Source organism: Cygnus atratus, chromosome Z (assembly GCF_013377495.2).
Source record: "Cygnus atratus isolate AKBS03 ecotype Queensland, Australia chromosome Z, CAtr_DNAZoo_HiC_assembly, whole genome shotgun sequence".
Taxonomy (NCBI): domain Eukaryota; kingdom Metazoa; phylum Chordata; class Aves; order Anseriformes; family Anatidae; genus Cygnus; species Cygnus atratus.
In genome coordinates, this window is record NC_066396.1 from 9207649 (window position 1) to 9226232 (window position 18584).

Genomic DNA, 18584 nt, shown 5'->3' on the forward strand with positions numbered 1-18584 from the left:
TGACTGCACGCCTTCATTAATGGCACGCAATCATTACTGGCGCGCCGCTTGCAGATCCCCCACTCCTCGCTTAGCCCCGTGCCGGGGGTCCCGGTGGGCTGGTGGCCGTGTGGGGATAGTTGGGTGAAAGCAAACGCGTCCGAGCCCCCTGTATGGGCGGCTGCTGCTTCTCCCTCTGGTGGAGTCACTGTGCTCCCAGAGCTTCTCCCCGTGTGCTTTGGTCTTGGCACCCCCGAGATTTGTTCCAGTGCACCCCAAGGCAGCAGCCGCTGGATTTTATCCCACCTCCCCTCTCCAGTGACCGGCCCAAGGCTGTAGGAAAGGAGCTGACAGGAGCGGTTTGCCCAAAGTGGTTTTAATGAAAGCCCACCTTTGCTCTTCACCAGCACTCGTGGGCAGAGTAAGCCTCTGAGGAAAACTCAGGGTGGATGGCGTAGCTGCCTGGCTGGACTCCTCCTATCCTCTTGAAGTGGCTCGTGTCCCACCTGGGGGTAGATACGTGGTGCTGTCAGCCACAGGGAGGATGAAACTCAGGTGAGGAAGAAGAGCAGAAGCCCCGGTGCTGGATGCTGGCATCGCTTAGGGGCGAGCAGCGAGCATGCAGCTGCCCCTGTTCTCTCTAGAGGTGTCTTTGGGTGGTGAGGCCAAAGCCAAGGCTGGGCAGAAAGCTCCCTGGTGCTGCCAGCTGAGCGAGCTGCTCCCAGCAGGTCTCACGCTGCCACCTCCCGCTCCTTGCACTGTCATCTCCCTCAAACTTTCATTTCCAGAGCCATGGAAGTACAAGAAAATCTGCCTCTTTCTCAGGAGAGAAGACCTTGAGAAACATCTCACCAAGGCTCAGACATTGGGATGTCTATGGGGAACTCATTGCCCCGTTTGTTCTTCCCATTTGCTTTCAGTTTCTGCTCTCAGGAATTTAAAGCCAATCACACGTTTTCTACAAGCCTGACTCCTAATTTTGGACGGTGGGGAGTTGATGTCATAGCACAGGGATGACTAAGCTGGATAAACAGCCTCCCCTCTCCCCTTGCTGCTTCCCGAGGGCTGTTCCAGGGTAAGAGCTGCCTCTGCAATGGAGAGATCCCAAAAGGGAACATGCGGGGATTAAAAGGTGCTGCTGGACCTGCAGCGGGTTAAGGACTGGGCTGATTACTGCCTAAAGGGCAGTGGGACCAGGACTGTGTCCCAAGATGAGCAAGTGACAATGACAGAAAACACAAGAGCAGCACAGGCAACGCTAATGTGGCCCCAAAGTCTGGGAAATGCTAAGCCACTTGCTGGCAGGCTGCACCATAGCCCCCAGAACAATCCTCTGAGCAATTTTGCATCAAAGCCTAATGAAAAGAGACCTAATGGCTGATTTTAGCAGGCTTTGCCCTTGGGCACCCTGCCCTTGTCTGGAGCAGTCCCTCACAGAACCCATCCATACCTAGAGTTCGTGTATGGGTACGATGGCTGGGGGTGATGTGAAGGTACACAGAGTGTTGCTGTGGGGCTGTAACTGCAGCATGGGATGCTCCTGCAAGAGACATGGAAGGCAGGGTGTTCAGTGGCCTTGCAGACGGGGGAGGCCATGTCCATCCCACCCCATCCCACCTCATCCCACCCCATCCCGTCCCAACCCAACTCATCCCACCCTACCCATCCTATCTCAACCCAACCTTACAGTCCTCTCTGCTAGCGTGTTGAGATGCCTCCTGATGGCAGTGTCCCCATCGACGTAGTAGTCCATCCCTCGCAGGCAGTAGTGGTGCCCGGAGCAGGGGCTGTAGTAGCCCTGGAAGGGTCTCCTCCCTGACGTGGTGTACATGGGCTGCAGGGACGGTGGCGAGAGCCGCGACAGCCTGCGCAGCATGTCAGCAACCACCTCCCGCTCTGCAAGCAGAAGGATGGCGAGGATAAGGGGCGAGGAGGAGCTCATCAGGCAGCTCGTCACCCGGACAGCCACCAGCACGGCACGGGCACAGCAAGAGCCAGAGCTCCGGGTGAGGGCAGTTACCGTATTGGTTGAGGCAGGCGGGTTTCGGAGGGTATGGCACAGGTATGCTGCGCAGGTAGGTCTCCATTTTCTTCTCCTGCAGGGAGCGATCACAGCCCCTGCAGCATTGCCACCCTTGCGGTGCAGAGCCCAAGGTGTCGGTGGCACCTGAGGGGGCTGCAGTTTTGGGGGGACGAGGGGCCGGACCCTACCTTGGGTGGAAGGGGGAGGTAGGTGCTGTACTTGTTCCAGGCTGCACTGTTGTAGGGACCTGCTCTCCAGGTGATGTATTTGTCCTCGTTGACAAAAATCGGGTTGTACTTCTCTGCAATGAGAAGGCGACAGGCAGGGGTGGCCCATGGGGCGCGCAGCCACCTTTGGGGCTAGGATAGGCCATGGGGATATGGCTGGAGTGTCCCAACTGCCTCCCATGTCCCACAGACACAACGCCATGGGCTCGGGGATATTTCAGAGGTGCTGCTGCTTTGCATGCAGCTTTGGGCCATGGGATGCTCAGAGGGCTGTGTCCAGGCATCACCAACCACCGCAGGTTTTGGGAGACTGACAGTGGATCAAGCCCAGGGGACCTCAACATGGGGATGGGGATGGGGACGGAGATGGGGATGGGGATTTGTGACCTAAGCTAAGCCACGAGTGCAGATGCTGAGTGAGTGTCCCTTTGTCCAAGGGAACACAGGATGCAAAAGGAGGGATGGACAGAGCCGCACCGGCAACCTCAGCTCCCTGCTCTGTGGCCCTCGGGGACATGCCCTGTGTGACACGGGATGGGACCTTGTGGTACCTTCAGGCCTGGTCAGCCAGTACTTTTCGGGCCAGTAGGCGGTGGGGTCGATGGTGTTCCTGTACAAGTACTCCTGCATCACTGCCTTAATCAGCTTCTCGGGCTGACCTTGGCTTGCTGGATTTTGCTCCTGGGGCATCGTTAATCCCTAGAGACAGCAGAGAGCGGGGAGAGATGCCCAGGTGACATGGCAGCACCCGCCTTCCTGGGCATAGGGGCTCGCAGTAAGGCAGAGATTGGGGTGGGTACACCAGGGCCACTGTATATGGGGCCAGCAGCAGTAGGGAAGGGAGTTATGAGACAAAGCTGATTCCCTACAGCTGGCGAAGACCAAGAGGGCTGGGGTCTCCCAGCATTTATGAGCCTGTTCTGTCCCCACACAGCAGTGACATCCATCTCTATGCCCTCTGCTGGCTCTCTAATTACAATGCACGTGCTAACGAGGCTGCAAGAGATGTGGCTGCAAGAGATGAGGCTACGTGGTGAGAGCAGCACAGCCATGGCACACACGGACCCTGCTGCGGCAAGGCCACGGCTCAGGGGTCTGTCCTGGAGTAGGGCTGGGAGAGGTTTTGCTGTACTCAGGACTTCACGGGGTCCTGCTGGCACACAGGGCTCCCAGCTGGAGCCTTGGGGCTGTGTGTTGGAGCAGCTCCCAGAGCTTCCCAATCTGTCCCCCGTCACCATTGTGTCACCTTGTGGTCCTGCGTCCTGCCACTGCCTCAGTTTCCCCCTCCTCAGAGGATACTGTCTGAAACCTACTGATGGACAGGGCCGATGTGTGAGAGCTGGTGCTTGTCTGCCCTGTGAGCCCAAAGCCACCCCGGGGTGCAGCCCCACAGGCACACACCAAGCCCAGGGAACAAAAAGCCAGCAAGCACGGGCCGTGGGGTGTCAGACACTTTGCTGACCAGGGAACACGAACCCCCTCTGTTACAGAAAGCGAGGTGCCCCCATCCACCTCCCCCATGCTGGGGGAGAAACCCCGAGGTATTTACCTGGGTCACAAATTTGTTTTCTTTCCATAGCTGCAGCGGGGCCTTGTCATGGATCAACTTCTTCAAGGTGCACGGTGGCCGGTAGGAGTCGGTGTAGGTGCTGATGGGGGTCTTGTGTTTTTGGGCGAAGAGGAACATGGTGCTGTGGCCACAGGGGTGCTGAGTCCTGGTAGGCCTTGGGGGGGGCTCAGCAACACTGCATGGGCCCACGTGGCCCTATGTGGAAATGGAATGGGGCCCCGGTGCCACCAGCTTCTGGTGGTGCTTATGTCATCAGTGACATCACAGTGTGGCAGCACGGGGGATTTGGTCTCTTTCTGTGCCATGGCTGTGCCCCCAGGGACAGCATGTACTGGATTAGGGCACAGCGACCCGTCCCTGCACCCCTCCCATCCTCCCTCCTTCCCTCCTGCCATGGGCATCCCCCTGGCCCCAGGTTTCCTCCCCTCTCACAGGCACTTAGATTAACAAGGGCAGGGAACAATTTCAGCAGATCCTGGTCAAGATATTGCGAAAGGTTTGGGACTCCCAGGCATCACAGTAATTGTTGCCTTTCCAGCCTCTCTCTCCCGTATTTCCTTGGAAATCCCAGAGCAGCACCACACTGCTGCAGCCACCACCATGCAGCATGGCAGGGGGCTCCACACTTGGACTGTGGCACTGATTGGTCATTTTGGGGTATCCAGCGGAATTACTGTCTGCTTGGGGGAGCTCTCTCCCCTGTTTCATTAAAAAGCTGGATTTGGGTGACTGTGAGTGGCTCATTTGCTATCCCGAGTGCTGCGGTGGGCTCTGCAGGGCTGGTGGAGGGAGAGATCCTCACCCAGCTCAGTGTCATCAGCTGGGTTACACCCGGGGAGGGATTTACATGAACCATGTGTGCTTGTTGCCCAAAAGATGCCAAGCAGGACCCCTCTGTCCTGGGCACCTCCATCCTGAGGCTCCCCAAGATGCCACCAATTTTCATCCCTCCTGGAAGCTGGGTAAAACCTGCCTGTCCCATGTGGGGTGGACACGGTGGGGCAAAAAAGGGGCTGTGGCTTGCTCTTTAATGGGATAAATTCAAGTTGTGAGTCTCTTGCACATGGGTTTGCACTACTTACTGGCAGGAAAACAGCAGTTGATGGTATTGAGGCATTGGTGGCACTGCTGCACCTCCCTCAGGGGTCCTGGGCTCACTGCCTGGCTCCTCTCCATTAGTCACTGGCAGCCCTAAATCATCAGCTGACGGGTGGAAGGAAAGCACAGGCAAAGCGATGGGGGCGGGAGGGAACCGAGGGCTGGAAAGCAGTGGGACTGCCTCTGCAGACACAGCCCATCAGCCAGGGCGTCATGGGGAGAGGAGCAGTTTTCTGAGCAGCTTCCTCATGGGGGAGGCCAGGGCTGGCTTCCTAAATCCCCTCATCCTCGGAAAGGGCTCCCAGGGGCCACCCCGCTCCCAGGAGAGCTCATGTTTTCCTTGAGCTGGAGGCCAAGCAAAGGTACACCAGTACAAATCTCCTGCTCCCCGTCCACTTGTCCACCCGTGGTTTCAGCCTCAGCGAGGGCTGGGGCTGCAGAGGAGGTGGTGCCGTTCGTGTCCTCCCACCCCGCTGTCCGGCTCGCTCCAGTGACAAAGGCTGGCAGGCTGGTTTTCATATGTATGCTTTTTAATATCATTAATTGTTACACTACACACAAACAGTAACAATGATAAATACTGCAATGGAAATGTTAAAAAAAAATATTATACGCTTCATGTTTTTTTCAAAAAAAACATACTTTTAAAATAAATTAATGCATAAAACTGATGGTAGAAAAAAAGAAAACCCAAAACAAACCACAACACAACTGATCTGTTTAAGGCAATACTCTACGCGGACGGGAACAGAAGTACAACAGTGTGCTACATGTTCTGAACAAGAAGAAAGAAAAAGAATCCATACAAGATGCAGACTGATGCTTCAGGAGTAAAAAACTCCCAAAACCAGATAATAAAACCAATGGCCAAGTTAAGTGCAGCATTAATACACTCTGCATGTCAAATGATTAGCAGGTTCCTAACATGGACTAAGGTCAAGCTACAACAAATTTATCTTCCTAATTAAAAGGTTATTCAGGTCAAACCCTACATTTAACTCTACTTTGCATTTGGCTGTTTCAGCTATGTTTCACTATATGCAAGGACAGCCAGAAATTCATCTCCTGCTTTGAGATTAACAGAAAGGTTGGGAGGTCTCTCCTGAAAGGCATTTCCATTAACTATATCCCAGAAGGATCCCATTTGCAGTGACCCACAAATGCCTCCCGCCACCCCCTCCCCTGGGCGCCATGTACTGCGCGATGGAAGGAGACCTTGGTAGCATTTGTTTGGGTTTAGTTTCTTTCAAGCTGAGGACATGAAATGGAAGTTCGGACTTGATCCGGACTCAGAAGAGGGCTGTCCCCCCACCTGCCAGGTTATCTGGAGCCAGCTGGAAGCGCAGCCTGCTTGTTGCCAGCACAGGAGAAACCCAGCCTGCAGCCATGCTGCAGATGCAGCTGTGATGTTTGCTATCAAAGCTGGTGTGAAGCTCCATACCTGCCCGGACAGCCAATCAACCCCAATTATTAATGCAGCCCAGAACTTGGCCACTGGAAGGTGGACAAAAATCTTAATGCCAAAAAAATCCCCCTCTCCCTCAAAATTGAAAAGAAAAGGGCAGTAGCCACTTCCTGCCAGCTTCTCCCGGTGGATTCCCATCAGCTGCCACGTACGCAAGATTGGCAGTGCCAGATCTCACCAGCATCGACCCAGTACGTTCCCAGTAAGGTGCAAGTCTGCAAGGTGCTGCCAGGGGCAAAGAAGCTTCCCGGGACATGGTCAGAGCCTCTTGTGCTGCCCTGCTGGGGTGCTTGTGGAGGAAGCCATGGTACAAAAGGAAAGAAATCCAAGTGGAGTTACCAAAAATTAAGAACTGTGATGGCCAACAGCTGTCCGGACTGCCTTGGGTTTGGGTGGGAGAGGGGGATGCAGAACTGGGCTGAGAGTCATTCTGGTGCAACTGCCTCTGTTGCTCATCACAAGTTCAAGGGGAGGAAGAAAAGAAAAAGACGATGGCTGCTTTGAGAAAAGAGGAGTGAAAGGAGGACGTGTGCAATATAACAAGGCTTGCGATTCTAGAACTAACCACTGGACACGGATACCCAAGTTTACCTGTGACAACTAGTTATACTTCTATCATTGCTGCTGCTTTCCCCCCTTCCCTTATCTGACCCTTCTCTAGTTTGGGACTGATGTTTGACGTGATGGTCAGTGTTGGTTCTCCCACCCTAGTCCCTGCGCAGCACTCCAGGGGACTCAGTTACAGGATGTGCCATGAGGTGTGGAAGTCACACGGTAGACACAGACCAGCTCCACATGCAAGCAGCGCCTGCTTTCAGAACCCTTTAGAAAGCTATTTAATGGTGCTTCATTTCCTTCTTTATTAAGGTTCAGTAATGCCTGTGGAAAGGGTTAAAATGGTTAAAAACGTGCAAAAAGGGAGGGGGGGGGGAAATATCTTCCTGAAATTTCTCCCCTGCAAAGACTTCATCCTCTGCAAGAGTTGGTTCTCTCTGCAGAACCACAGCCCTACCCATGTGTTTCACAGCCAAGAAGGGGACCACCGACAGACTTCCACCTGTGCCTCCCCATGGGTCTCAGGCTCAGACAGGTCTTGGACCGAGATCTCTGGTCCCAGTGTGCCCACAGTGCTGATGCTGGAAGGGTGACGGCACCCACCTGGGCTTGGTGGGTAAAAAACTCGCTTGGGTGACCCTCAGCCCCACGGCCTTCCCCTGGCCACTCAGGTGGGTGAAGAGAAATCCCGTCCGGCTCGGTGGCTCACCCACCATCACACCTCTTGGATCTCCTGCTGGTCTGATGTTTGCCTTCGGTTTGTCACCGACAAGCCGAACATACCTGCTATCCCAGCCAGCTTCCCCATGCAAAGAAACAGAGCAGACAAATCTGAGCTGGGGAAGGAGGCAGAAGTGATAAAAACCAGAAGAGCTGCTGTGAAGAGGAGACCTTGTCCAAATTTTCCAGCTCCCTGTGGGTCTGTATCACATCTCCCGATAAACTTTGCCTTTCCCAGATCATGCAGCCTTGAGGAAGATGAGTAACAAATGGAGTGGCAGCTTTTTTAGAACTGGTGCAGAAAAGAGAAGGCAGTCAGGGCAGAGCAGTGCTTTCTGGAGACCTGACCTGGGACAGCTGAATGGGCAGCTTGGGGAGAAATCCTGCTCCAGGAGGGCAAACATCGTGGTGTGTAACAGGACTTAGCTCAGCACGGCCTTTCGGTGGCCTTTTCTTTTCCTGGTGCCTACTGCGCTGGCTTCCAGTGCCACGCCTGAGACAGCCAAATTTAAATGAGGCTTCTTTTGTACCTTCACTCCCTGATGTAATCCCACCGCCTCTATCGCCACTTGTTACTATGGAAATGGCTGCCTCGCAGACCAGGCACGATCAGCCAGGCGAGCTCCTTCCAGGAGCAAATCCATCTTTTGCTGAAGCAGCTTTTTACAGAAAAAGAAAGCCTCAGACCCACCACCAGTTTCTGCTGGCAAGTGGGTCTGGGAAGCAATGGGAAGAGCTGCTCGCCACAGACGCCAGGGAAAGTCAGCGATGTCCTGCTCCGTGCCGTGGCTTCCTGAATGCTTGCATGGGCCACGGTGCTCTGATCCATGTCATCTCCATTAGCCCCTGGCCCTTGCCTTCCAAGCAAGCTGTCGGAGGAGTGCTCAGCCAGGCTGCTGTGATCCTGGGACTGCCACTGGTGTCAAGGGGGATGAAGGAGGGGACGTAGTTGTAATTTTTGGGAGGAGATGCAACAGCTCAGCTGCACAACACACGGAGTGAAAATTGGGATGCCAGCCCCACGGAGAAACCTGCACGTGGTTAGTCTGCCATCAACCCTCTGTGTGTAATCCCAGGTCCCAATCTCTTCCTCTAAGCCTCTTGCCCTTCTGCTTCAGGGTTTGCGTGGCTCTGTAACAGGCACGTTCGTCTGGTGAGGTGCAGTTCAAGGTCTGGGGCAGCCTCTTGCACAAGAAGGCCTCGACAAGAAGTGACAAGGACGCCTTGTCCTCCTTGAGGTGAAAAGCACCTTAAAATTAAGACATTCCCGTGCCTGCCCCTCAGGCTCAGCCTAGTCCAGCTTCCCCTGTAGCACTCTGCCCATCTCTGCAGATGTTTTCGAGACATGAGAACTAGAAAGAGAAGTGAGTTGTGAAGAGTCAGCTCTGAAGGGTGCCAGAGGCCAAAGCCAGGGTATGTTCAGGCTGGCACATGCAGCCTGTGCTCGCTGAGCAGCCAGGTGACAAAGCCTGTTCTGTTCTAGGTAAGAGTGGCCATACTGTGTGAGTACGTCAAGGAAGAATGGAAAAATAAAGGAAGAGCCCAGACACAAGTGCCTCAGATCATTACAAACATGCTAAATATAAAAGCATGAAACTTCCCTGGGAATATCCCAGATAAGCCCGTCAGTGATCTCTTCCACCCAATTAAAATTCACTGTCTGAGCTGGAAATCCACTTGCACTCCTGAATTCCTTAAGTCTGCTGGCAGGGGATGGTGCTGTTGGACCACCAATTCTTCTTACACATTCCCTGTGTCAGCCTGCATATCAAGTAGACAGCTGTGCACGGGACAGCAGCCAAATAACTGGGAAACAACCCCTTGCCAAACATCTGCCCCCAAAGCTGTTTGATCTCTATACTAAGCTCACCCTGCAGCCTTCTGGCACATGCAAGCAACACTGGACGCTGGTAAACAGAGGGAAAGGAGAGTTGTGTTGCTATTCTCTGCAGAACTTTGAAAATACGTGTAAAACTTTTATAACTTGCTTTTTGCACCTTGCTTGCAGAGCTGTCCTATCAATGGTGCCTGCCACATACTTGAAAAGATCCATGCGGGGTGGTAGTGGCCGGGGAAGGCAGGTTTCTCCCCTGCACTGCAGAAGTGAATGGATGTCAAGAGGGGACACGACCTGCCTGGGGTTGGAGCAAACACACGTGCCAAAAGCAGCAAGGGACCCCAGATCTCATTTCTGCGCGCTGATGGTCCAGCAGACTCTCTGCAGAAGTATTTGGCTGCAGTGCTAGCTCAGGGACACAATGTTTCTGGTGTATGCATCTGAAAGCAAGCTTTGCTTGGTATCAGCACTGCACTGAGATAGATTAGCTTGGACAACTGGAATCTGCCCTAGGCCAAGGCAGCACTTGGCAACCTTTCCAGTTATTGCTTGTTTTTCTTCTCTTGTTCCATCTGGTGCCCAGCTGGGTCTTTCCTTCCTTCAAAAGCATCTTCATATTTCTGTTGAGTCACATACAGGGTGCTGTACTTTTCAAGCTTCCTGTACGCCGTTGTACAGCTTGCAGGCCGGCCTGAGGACAGACTCTGCATGGAGAGGGAAGGTTTGGGCTCAGGATCTCAGATCAATGTGTCAGCCAGCACACAGCTGAGCAGATCAGCTGTCTCCTTTTGGGAAAGGAGATGGAGAGCCAAACCAGAAGCAGTTGAGTCTGTCCTGTCTGTGGGTGGGCACAGCACCCTCAAGCCCCTTATGAAGTCTGTGCAGCAGGCTTGGCTGCCTGCTTTTGCAATCGCAAGGCACCTGCAGGCACAATGGCCAGAAGAGCAGAGTAGACCTGACAGCCAAATATACGCATTGGGGGTAGACGTGCAGCAACATCAGGTATGATCCAGTGGCTCTTCCAAAGGTCGGCTTCAAAATATGTCTGATAGGACATCAAATGAGCCTCCGGGATGGTCACCTGGACATCAGCCTTCCTTCAGCCAAAGGTTATTTATACAACCACAGGAAAAGCAGACTAGACCATGCTATCTAGGACCCTTCCTCGACTCCGGGGGGATACTTCCCCTCACATGGACATCTGGAAATGGGGGGTTTGCAGACTGTCTGGAGAGACAAGAAGGGAGTGCTGAGACCTTGCAGTCCAAAGCCAGCTCACATGAAAGGGCTAAACTAACATCTGATAAGAGGAAATGATTTGCCCAAACTCAGATAATTTGGTGACTAAAATTACTTAAAATCCTAGCCCCAAAAGCCAATCTGGCTTTAGGAGGCACCAAATGCAAATTCCTTTGTTAGAGGTGCCAGCATCACTATAAGGAAGCTATCCTATTTGCGTGGTAATTTAGATGGGCAGTAATGCAGTTTTTCATACTCCACGGCGCTGCTCCCCCTGGTATTCTGTACACTTCAGACTGAAAATAAAGCCTGAGAAGACTGTATGGTTTGGTGCAAAGACTGGAACAAGGAATGATTTGCTTTCTTGCAAGCAACCTGCAGTTCAGAGAGTACCCAGCAGCTCTGCAGATTTTAGGGCTTTCTAATGCTGCAACAAAGAGTCAAGGGCTGTGCTGTTTGCTTTTGCCTTCTCCAGGCAGTAGATACACTGCTGGTATAAGGAGAGCAGCACCAGAACAACCATGTACCAACAACCAACTCCTTCCTGGGAAGCCCCCACAACCTCCAGTGAGGACACAAGGAAAACCTGGCCAAAACAAAGGTCTGAACACAAGACCAGACAGGGAGAGCCAAGCCAATCTGCTGCTAACACACACTGCTGGGCTGTCCATCATAATCTGTAATGAGCCAACAAACATGCCCCATGGTCATAACCTGATTACGGGGCTGCAGTTCAGAAGGGTTAGTGGTCAGTTTTCTATGATAGCCACACGTGCATTGCCTTAATCCATTCAGCCTTCCTGATAATGACCCTACACAGGTAACTACTTTTCCCCACCCCTTCTACTTTAATCCCCTAATAAAATATATGAACACAAAGCATAGAGAGGAGAAGCCAAAAAATTGCCATTTTATGGTCCTGTACTGTCGTGCCAAACCAGCTATTTGTGCAACCAGCTCCTCTGTGAGCAGGGAAAAACACTTGGCTTGAGCTTCTGTCTGTATTTGGAGGAAGCACTGGCCTAGTTCACATTTAAATTCACTTCCCTCCCTCACATGTGCAAATGAGTAGTTCCCTCCCAGGGACCTTAAGGGGTTATGGTGGAAGCAGGTGCACGTCACACAATGAAAAGGGTGGAGGGCGGTTGCAGGGTTGTGGGGTTGGGGAATGCCTTGGAGCACATAGCAGGCAAAGAACAGCAACACGGGCAATGAAAGAACTTAGCAGTGGTTATAGGGAAGGTCTGTCCTTCAGAGGGGAAGTTACAGCCCTGGGAGACACAATCTCAGCAGGTCTCCTTCCATCTTTGTCCCAAGACAAAGGTGGTTTGAAGGAGAACTGTGGGATGTGCAGTCTGCCAAGGTTAACCAACAGAAACAGACACCTCATTGCTTGAGCAGGCTCACCAAAATGCTCCTGTGGGAAAGGCTGAGTGTGTGCAGCCTGCCTGGAAGGCACAGACACCGACCCAGGAGGATAAGCGCAATGGGGATGTCGCATGGTACCAACGCTGAACTGCAACCTCCTGCTTTAGAAGTGTGAACTTTTAAAGAGACTTGGCCACGTCCTATAGGATTTAGTTTGACCACGGGGCTTCTGTTAGGCTTTGACTACATTCCCCATCTGAAAATAAAGACTCCGTGAGCTTTTCCTCCCTTTACCTTTTCTTCCCACACAGTGCTGTTAGAGCTCTTCTCCCCACTGCAGACAACTTGCTAATCTCACACCGGAGCTAGCACTGGATGGGAAGGCTGGCACACAAAAGAAGAAGCAAGGAATTGGGGAGCTGAAGCTTTGTGCTTCTTTAGAAACACTTTTGAAATATTCCCCCTCAGCACTGCCAGGTGATGAGAAGGTGAGAGGAATTCAATAGAGGTACACTCTCTCCCTAGAGGAGTTGGCAAGTTAACCAGCACTTCTGCACAAGGAGGCAGAGATGCTCAGTAAACAAGTCTGCTCCATCTTCTTTCTGTTCCCTGGCAGACAGGGCAACAGTCCCTGTTTTGGGGAGGGGGCAAACACAGCCTTCACGGCTGCCTGCAGCTAGCTGCTGAATAATAAAGCCCAGGAGCCCTGTATGCCTGCTCTTTTGCTCATGCTGCAGATGACATCATGCCTTGCACTGCACAGAGTAAAAACATGTGATGTTAAATACGTGTCCTCCTCATCACCAAGAGAACTTCTTAAAAAGTCAGCTCATGATGTGCAAATTTCATACAGGGGATCTGTACTTCAGGGTGGAGATCAGGCTCTTTCTTGTGGCTCAGGGGAATTCTGATCGGAAACAGAAGTGCCTTCACTTTTTCTTTCCACCAGGCTCTAAAGCGAGCGCTGATGTAAGGCAGGCAGCCTTTCTTCCTGGCTAAGCAGGAAAAGACACAGTTGTGGCTGTGTCAAAAGATTTCACCTCAGAGAAAGATGCCAGCCCATCCATCACCTGAGTCCCATGCCTTCTGAAGCCAGCAGTGTAAAACCGAACAGGGGAAGGAGATATTCCTAATTCTAGACATTATTTTGCATTTAAAACAATCTGTTGGTGAACTGGCAATTCAGTCCAGAAATCTAATGTAACACCAGGTTTCCTGACTATTCCAGCATCAAATAAACATAATTGTTCCTGAGGTGGGACAGCTCTAACAGACAAAGCTTGGTGCACCAGGGAGCTGAGATGCAATAAACAGTAGTTTCCACTCGGCTTTTTTCAGCTGAATCTGCTCATAATCCCTCTGTTGCTGAAAACTCCCCTAAAGTCTGACACCAGCACATTAACAAATCTCTCCCATAGGCACCAAGAGATGTACTGTCAAGAGCACCAATAGCTGAGCTCTAAAAAATATCTTTCTTCAACTAGCTTTTTCAGCACTGACCTTCAGACTGTACAGCTCCAGTCCTGTCTTATGCAGGACTCATTTTTTCTTAGTTGAACAAAGTTTAAGATTTTTGGAAGCAGATGGCTCTCGCAGGAATTAAGTAGAAGCTGAAGTCAGTGTATTCAACTGAACTGAATTCATGATTCTGGTATTCTCAGGCAAGGACTGAATCTACTGAGAGTATGGACGGATTGCAAATCAAATCTGATGTGTTTGGTGATAATTTAATGTGGTGCTAAGGGTAGATTGCATTGGGTGTGTGACACAGCTCTAGCTAGTACTGACTCACAGTGAAATGCCACCATCTTGCCTTTCTTGCAAGTGAATGAATTGTGTCATGTTATTCCTGGCTAGACTTGCCGTAAGAAAGGATGCCCTGCTCCATTGCCATTCCTGTGCCCTGGTCATGGTGTAATTTTGGTTACGCAGGCAAATGAGGCTTAGCGAACTAATTACAAACTGACCTCAGGCAAACCCCCCTGACACCTCACTCACCCCTGATCTTGCAAATGGATTGTTTTTAGAGGGTAGGATTAACTGCAGCCCCATCCAATCCTTCCCATTCTGGAACTGACACCTTACAAAACATCTCTGGTGCCTACATAAACCCAGAAGTATCTCTGGGCCCTTCTGCATCCGCTCCCTGGACCAGTCAGTTCTGCCAGGCACTGCCTGGCACTTTGAGTTTAACTCTTTTGTTTAACCATGGTTTAAAATAACTTATCAACCAATCATAAAATGAATTTTTTGGTTTCTCCTGGCTCCATGAACACAAAGAGGTGCACGTCCTACCATAGGAGGAAGCAATGGCTGTTAAGTTTTACAGTTATAGTGGAAAGCACTGATCACAGCCTGCCGGCCTCACTACTGGATGTGACAGGCGGTGGAGGAGGTGGCTTGGCAACACATGCAGGTAGGGTTGACCGATTTAGGGGGGATTAGGTCGAGGTCCTCGTCATCTGGGATCTCATCTAACCGGTACCCATCCTTTAGCAGCTGGATGTTCAAGTCTTGGTTGATCTGCTACAGACAAAGAGACAAACAGTCAAACACTTGAGGCTTCTTGCTTCTGACAGGTCAGAAGAGGAAGGAGGTCCCTTATTCTGGAATATATTACTCACATACGATATGGGAAGTATATATGATATTTTAAACGGGAAATGATGATAATAAACCAACCGGGAGCTGTGTAGTCCTTCCACTCAGTTTGGGGCACTACAGCAGTTGAAAGGTGGTAGAGCCACATGGCTCTTTGTAATCTCAGATTCAAGTGCTGTCTAGCCAGCTCTGGGTGAAAAACCCTTTGAATCAGGGCCCACAGATTGCCCAGATCATTTGACCTGGTCCCTGCTCTTGGTTGTTTCTCCACACTTCAGAAAGATTTTGCCCCAGGAAGGGATGCAAGGGGGAACAGTTTCCAGCAACTTGCATGCAGAATGGCTGCTCAGCACCCTGCCTGTAAATCAGATCCTACAGAAGCAGCACCCAGAGGCTGAGCAGCTAATTCACCGGACAGCTTGGGAATACATTCAGAAACAATGCAAGGGATTAACAAACGTGAACTTCCTGCCATTTCTCTCTGAGAGGGCAAGAGTTCATATCTCTAAGTCCTCTTTGGAATTTCTGCTTGCTCCAAGTAAACACCCTCCAGGTGACCCTGACCCACGCAAGAACTGGAAATGACAGCACACCCTCAGCTCCTTTATTTGTGTCCTTGGCAAGCAGATGGTTGCTGAGCTGCCACGACAGACAAACTGATGCTTTTGCACCACATCGGCCAGCACTGCAGGATTGAGCAGAACTGGGAAGAGCTTCAGTGAAGCTGATGGGCAAATCTCTGTCTGTGCTGTGGCAATGTGGGGACAGAGCCAACTAGATCACCGGGGAAGAAGGAAACATGACACTGTTTCTGCCATGGTCCCTTCCAGACTCACAGAGTTTATACCACTGCTAAATTCCTTGTGTAGCTGTTTTTGGCTGCAAAAGGCTGCTCTAAGCCATTTCTGGATGCTCTACTATCAGCATTCACAGCAAGGATGGCAAGAGAGAGTCTAACTCACCTCAGCTGATGAGTATCCCGAGGAGGAATATCTGGACATGTCAAAGTCATCATCACTGCAGGGAAGGACAAGACAGCAAAGAAGGAAACAGTTAAAGAGACCTGAATTCCCTGCTTACTCCTATCCTTCTTGTGCTGTGAAGCTGTCCTTTAGGCACAGACAATTTACATCAAGGGAGCCTGGAGAGCAACTTTCATCTGTGAACCTCAGACATTTCCATGAAAGTGCTCTTTACTCTTGTCTCTTCCTGCTTGTTTACACACACAGACCAATTAGAGCATATGCCAAAGGGCACAGCAAGGAAGGCTGCAAGTGGTCTGCAAGAATGGTTTCAGCAGGAGTTAGCTCCAGTGCTGTGCTCTGTCATGAAAACTTGCTCACACCACAACGTATATCATCTTATTATCACTTTGCATACCTGTCCGTATCCAGGGCTACCAGTGGCTTTTCATCTGGACTCTGATCTAATGACGAATAGCCCTTATTGGGAACGACGAGCCTGAAATAATTAAATGTTCTCCATTAACCACACAGTAAAGCTCAGTACCACACATAGTCATATCAAAGTCATATGACAGGCTTTCCCCATTTCATTTCTTTGCAAGTCCTCCCTTACTGGTGAAGACATTTAAATAAGTGCAGTTCAGAGGAGGCAGGCTGTGTCTCTGGGTAGCTCAGAGCAGATTTACAGGGATGGATGCTGGACGTGCCTTGGGAACACACTCCTCCCTGGAAGGCAAAATGATTGGGACACTCTGGGCTTCATTCTGATGAAACTGTTCAGTTCACAGTGCTTGCCTTGTCAGACTTCTGCGTTGACTTTTTTCCTAGCAGTGAGTACATGGCACTTGCATTAAGTAAGCAGGAGAAGGTATTCTAGCTAGGGGAAGGTATTCTAGGATTGGAAATAAGGGATTTGGTCTTTCTGCCTGAGTCCCTACCCAGCCCCCATAACACAGAACTTGTGAAGTCTCACCCCTAATTTTAGTAATATGAGAAGTGAGAGCTGGTGGGTACAGCATAAGAGCCCTGTCTGACTAGTGCTTTTAAAATCCCATTATTCTATAAAGATTTTCAGTTCATCAGACTGTTACAATGGCTGATGATGACTTTGCACCTTTAATTGCCTGAGGGAATCTGTGGAATGGAATATAGACTTCAGAGCCTCTAGCATAAGGAAAATACATTATTCAATGGTATCCAGATCACAACAGAGTTATTTCATCCACAAAATTGCGCAAAGACTTGGGTTCATATTTAAAATAAGATCAGCCAGACTCAGCAAATGGAGCAAGGTGCTACGTTCAGCAGGTGGGAACTGCAAGATAATCACAGAAATCTCCTTATTCAGCGGGTTAAATCAGATTCTCTCCCAAATGAATGATTGGTCTTTAACAATACAATGATACAGCAGGGCTTCACTAAGAGTTTGGGAAAGTCTAAAAATGATAATCCATCTCATGCACGCTCTAACTGCTCTTTAACCACCTGCAAAGCCCTTCTGCTTCTACTCAGAAAATTTCAGAAAGCCTTTATGATTTTAGTAATGTAAAGGCATTGAAGATGGGAAAGGCTCAGGGAGAGCAAAATATATGAAATGTTGTAACAAAGCAGATGTATAGGCTCACGACTAGTTGCATTTTCTTACTGCGTTCATTGAAATGCAAGGCTAAAGAAATTAATTGATGATGCAGAATTTCCAGCCTGCTGCATCAGAGAACTGCAGAAAATAGGATCCATTTGCAAAATGCAAAACTCCTTCCCATATCCTCCAGAGGTTCCTTCTGCTCCATACAAAGCATGTAGGAAGGAAGTCAAGAAGCAAAGATGTCTGGAACTAAAACAGAAGCTGTGATCTGGCAGCAGCAGCTTGCCTGCACAGATAATAGAGGCACTCACTCCCATGCCCGCTCTCCATTTTTCAAGTCACTGCTCCACATACACTCACTGACAATTGTTACTACATTGTGTGTGAACAAAGCACCATCGGGGGATTAAGGAGAACAGCCCTTTGTGGTGCTATTTACTTGATTAAAACAAATCACTAGATCTTTTTGTTGAGAAATGCCTTTTTTCGCAGTAATGAAACTTCAACTTTTCTGCCACAGGCTAAAACTATGATGTTTTTGTCCCTGATTTAAGCCTTTTTCTTGCATCCCGATTGCTTTTTTTTTTTTTTTTTTTTTGCTTCCCAGTGTCCTTGGAACAAAGCTGGGATTAAGTTGTACCTGCTTTCATCTGCAGGTATGAGCTTTTTGTCTGGGTGGTTTTGGTTGCTTAACATGGAATATTTTACAACGACATCGGAGTTTAGTTTATTCTTAGGGTGGACTACAATATCTGGCTGTGTAGAAGTAGTGCAGATGGTGTTGTGGGCTCTGCCTGTGCTTGCAGTAGGGATTGCCAGCATCACACCAACCTTGTTCACATTTTATTTGCTCTTAGGGAGGCTGAGCATGTTATGGATCCAGATTCTTTCTCCTGTAAGGCTGGCTGTGCCCCTGCCTCAGGAGAAGATTGAATGGTGAAGGCAACCTGGTACCAGAGGCCAGATTTCAGAAATTCATACAAGTAATACCGAAGAACAATGGCCTTGGGGAAGGAGGAGGAAGTGGGGAAGGGACAAGGAGAAGCAATACACTTTGCCTGAATGAAGAAAACATATTTGATCAGGACAAGAGCAAAAAAAGGGGAAATGGCTTTAGCTTCTTCTCCTATAGAGCCTGGAAGAAGCCAACAGTTCAGACGTAAAGAGCCACTAGAACCTGGATGTTTTGCTGTGTATCCCACTGGAGTCTCTAATTGTACTGCAGCCTTGTGAACAAGGTTATGATCTTTCTGCCCTCCTGGGGTTGCCCTGTCTATGGCAGGCCTGAGGTATTGTGAGGGCTGTGCCCAGAGTGCTGCTTGGTTCCCAGAAAGCCAAGGGAGCTGGGGGAT

The 18584-nt window shown here is 50.4% G+C and overlaps 2 protein-coding genes across 5 annotated transcripts in view; both read right to left on the minus strand.

Moving 5' to 3' along the window:
- Positions 1–379: 379 nt before the first annotated feature.
- CZH9orf24 (chromosome Z C9orf24 homolog) lies at positions 380–3916 on the minus strand. Its single transcript, XM_035565905.1, has 7 exons — positions 3779–3916; positions 2781–2928; positions 2191–2303; positions 2000–2075; positions 1662–1875; positions 1430–1519; positions 380–485 (listed from the first exon to the last, which is right to left on the minus strand). Exons 1-7 carry the CDS (start codon positions 3914–3916, stop codon positions 380–382), a joined length of 885 nt encoding a protein of 294 aa, XP_035421798.1.
- Positions 3917–5409: 1493 nt separating this feature from the next.
- FAM219A (family with sequence similarity 219 member A) overlaps positions 5410–18584 on the minus strand; it is a 100285-nt gene continuing 87110 nt past the window's right edge. For 2 of the 4 annotated variants that reach the window (XM_035565900.2, XM_035565903.2), the window contains exons 4-6: positions 16063–16143; positions 15645–15699; positions 5410–14607 (exon numbers count right to left, since the gene is read on the minus strand). In XM_035565900.2, the coding sequence (XP_035421793.1) occupies positions 14449–14607; positions 15645–15699; positions 16063–16143 (295 nt within the window). In that variant the 3' untranslated portion in view covers positions 5410–14448. The remainder of the gene's footprint in view (positions 14608–15644; positions 15700–16062; positions 16144–18584) is intronic. The other 2 variants (XM_035565904.2, XM_035565902.2) reach the window with 1 other exon arrangement.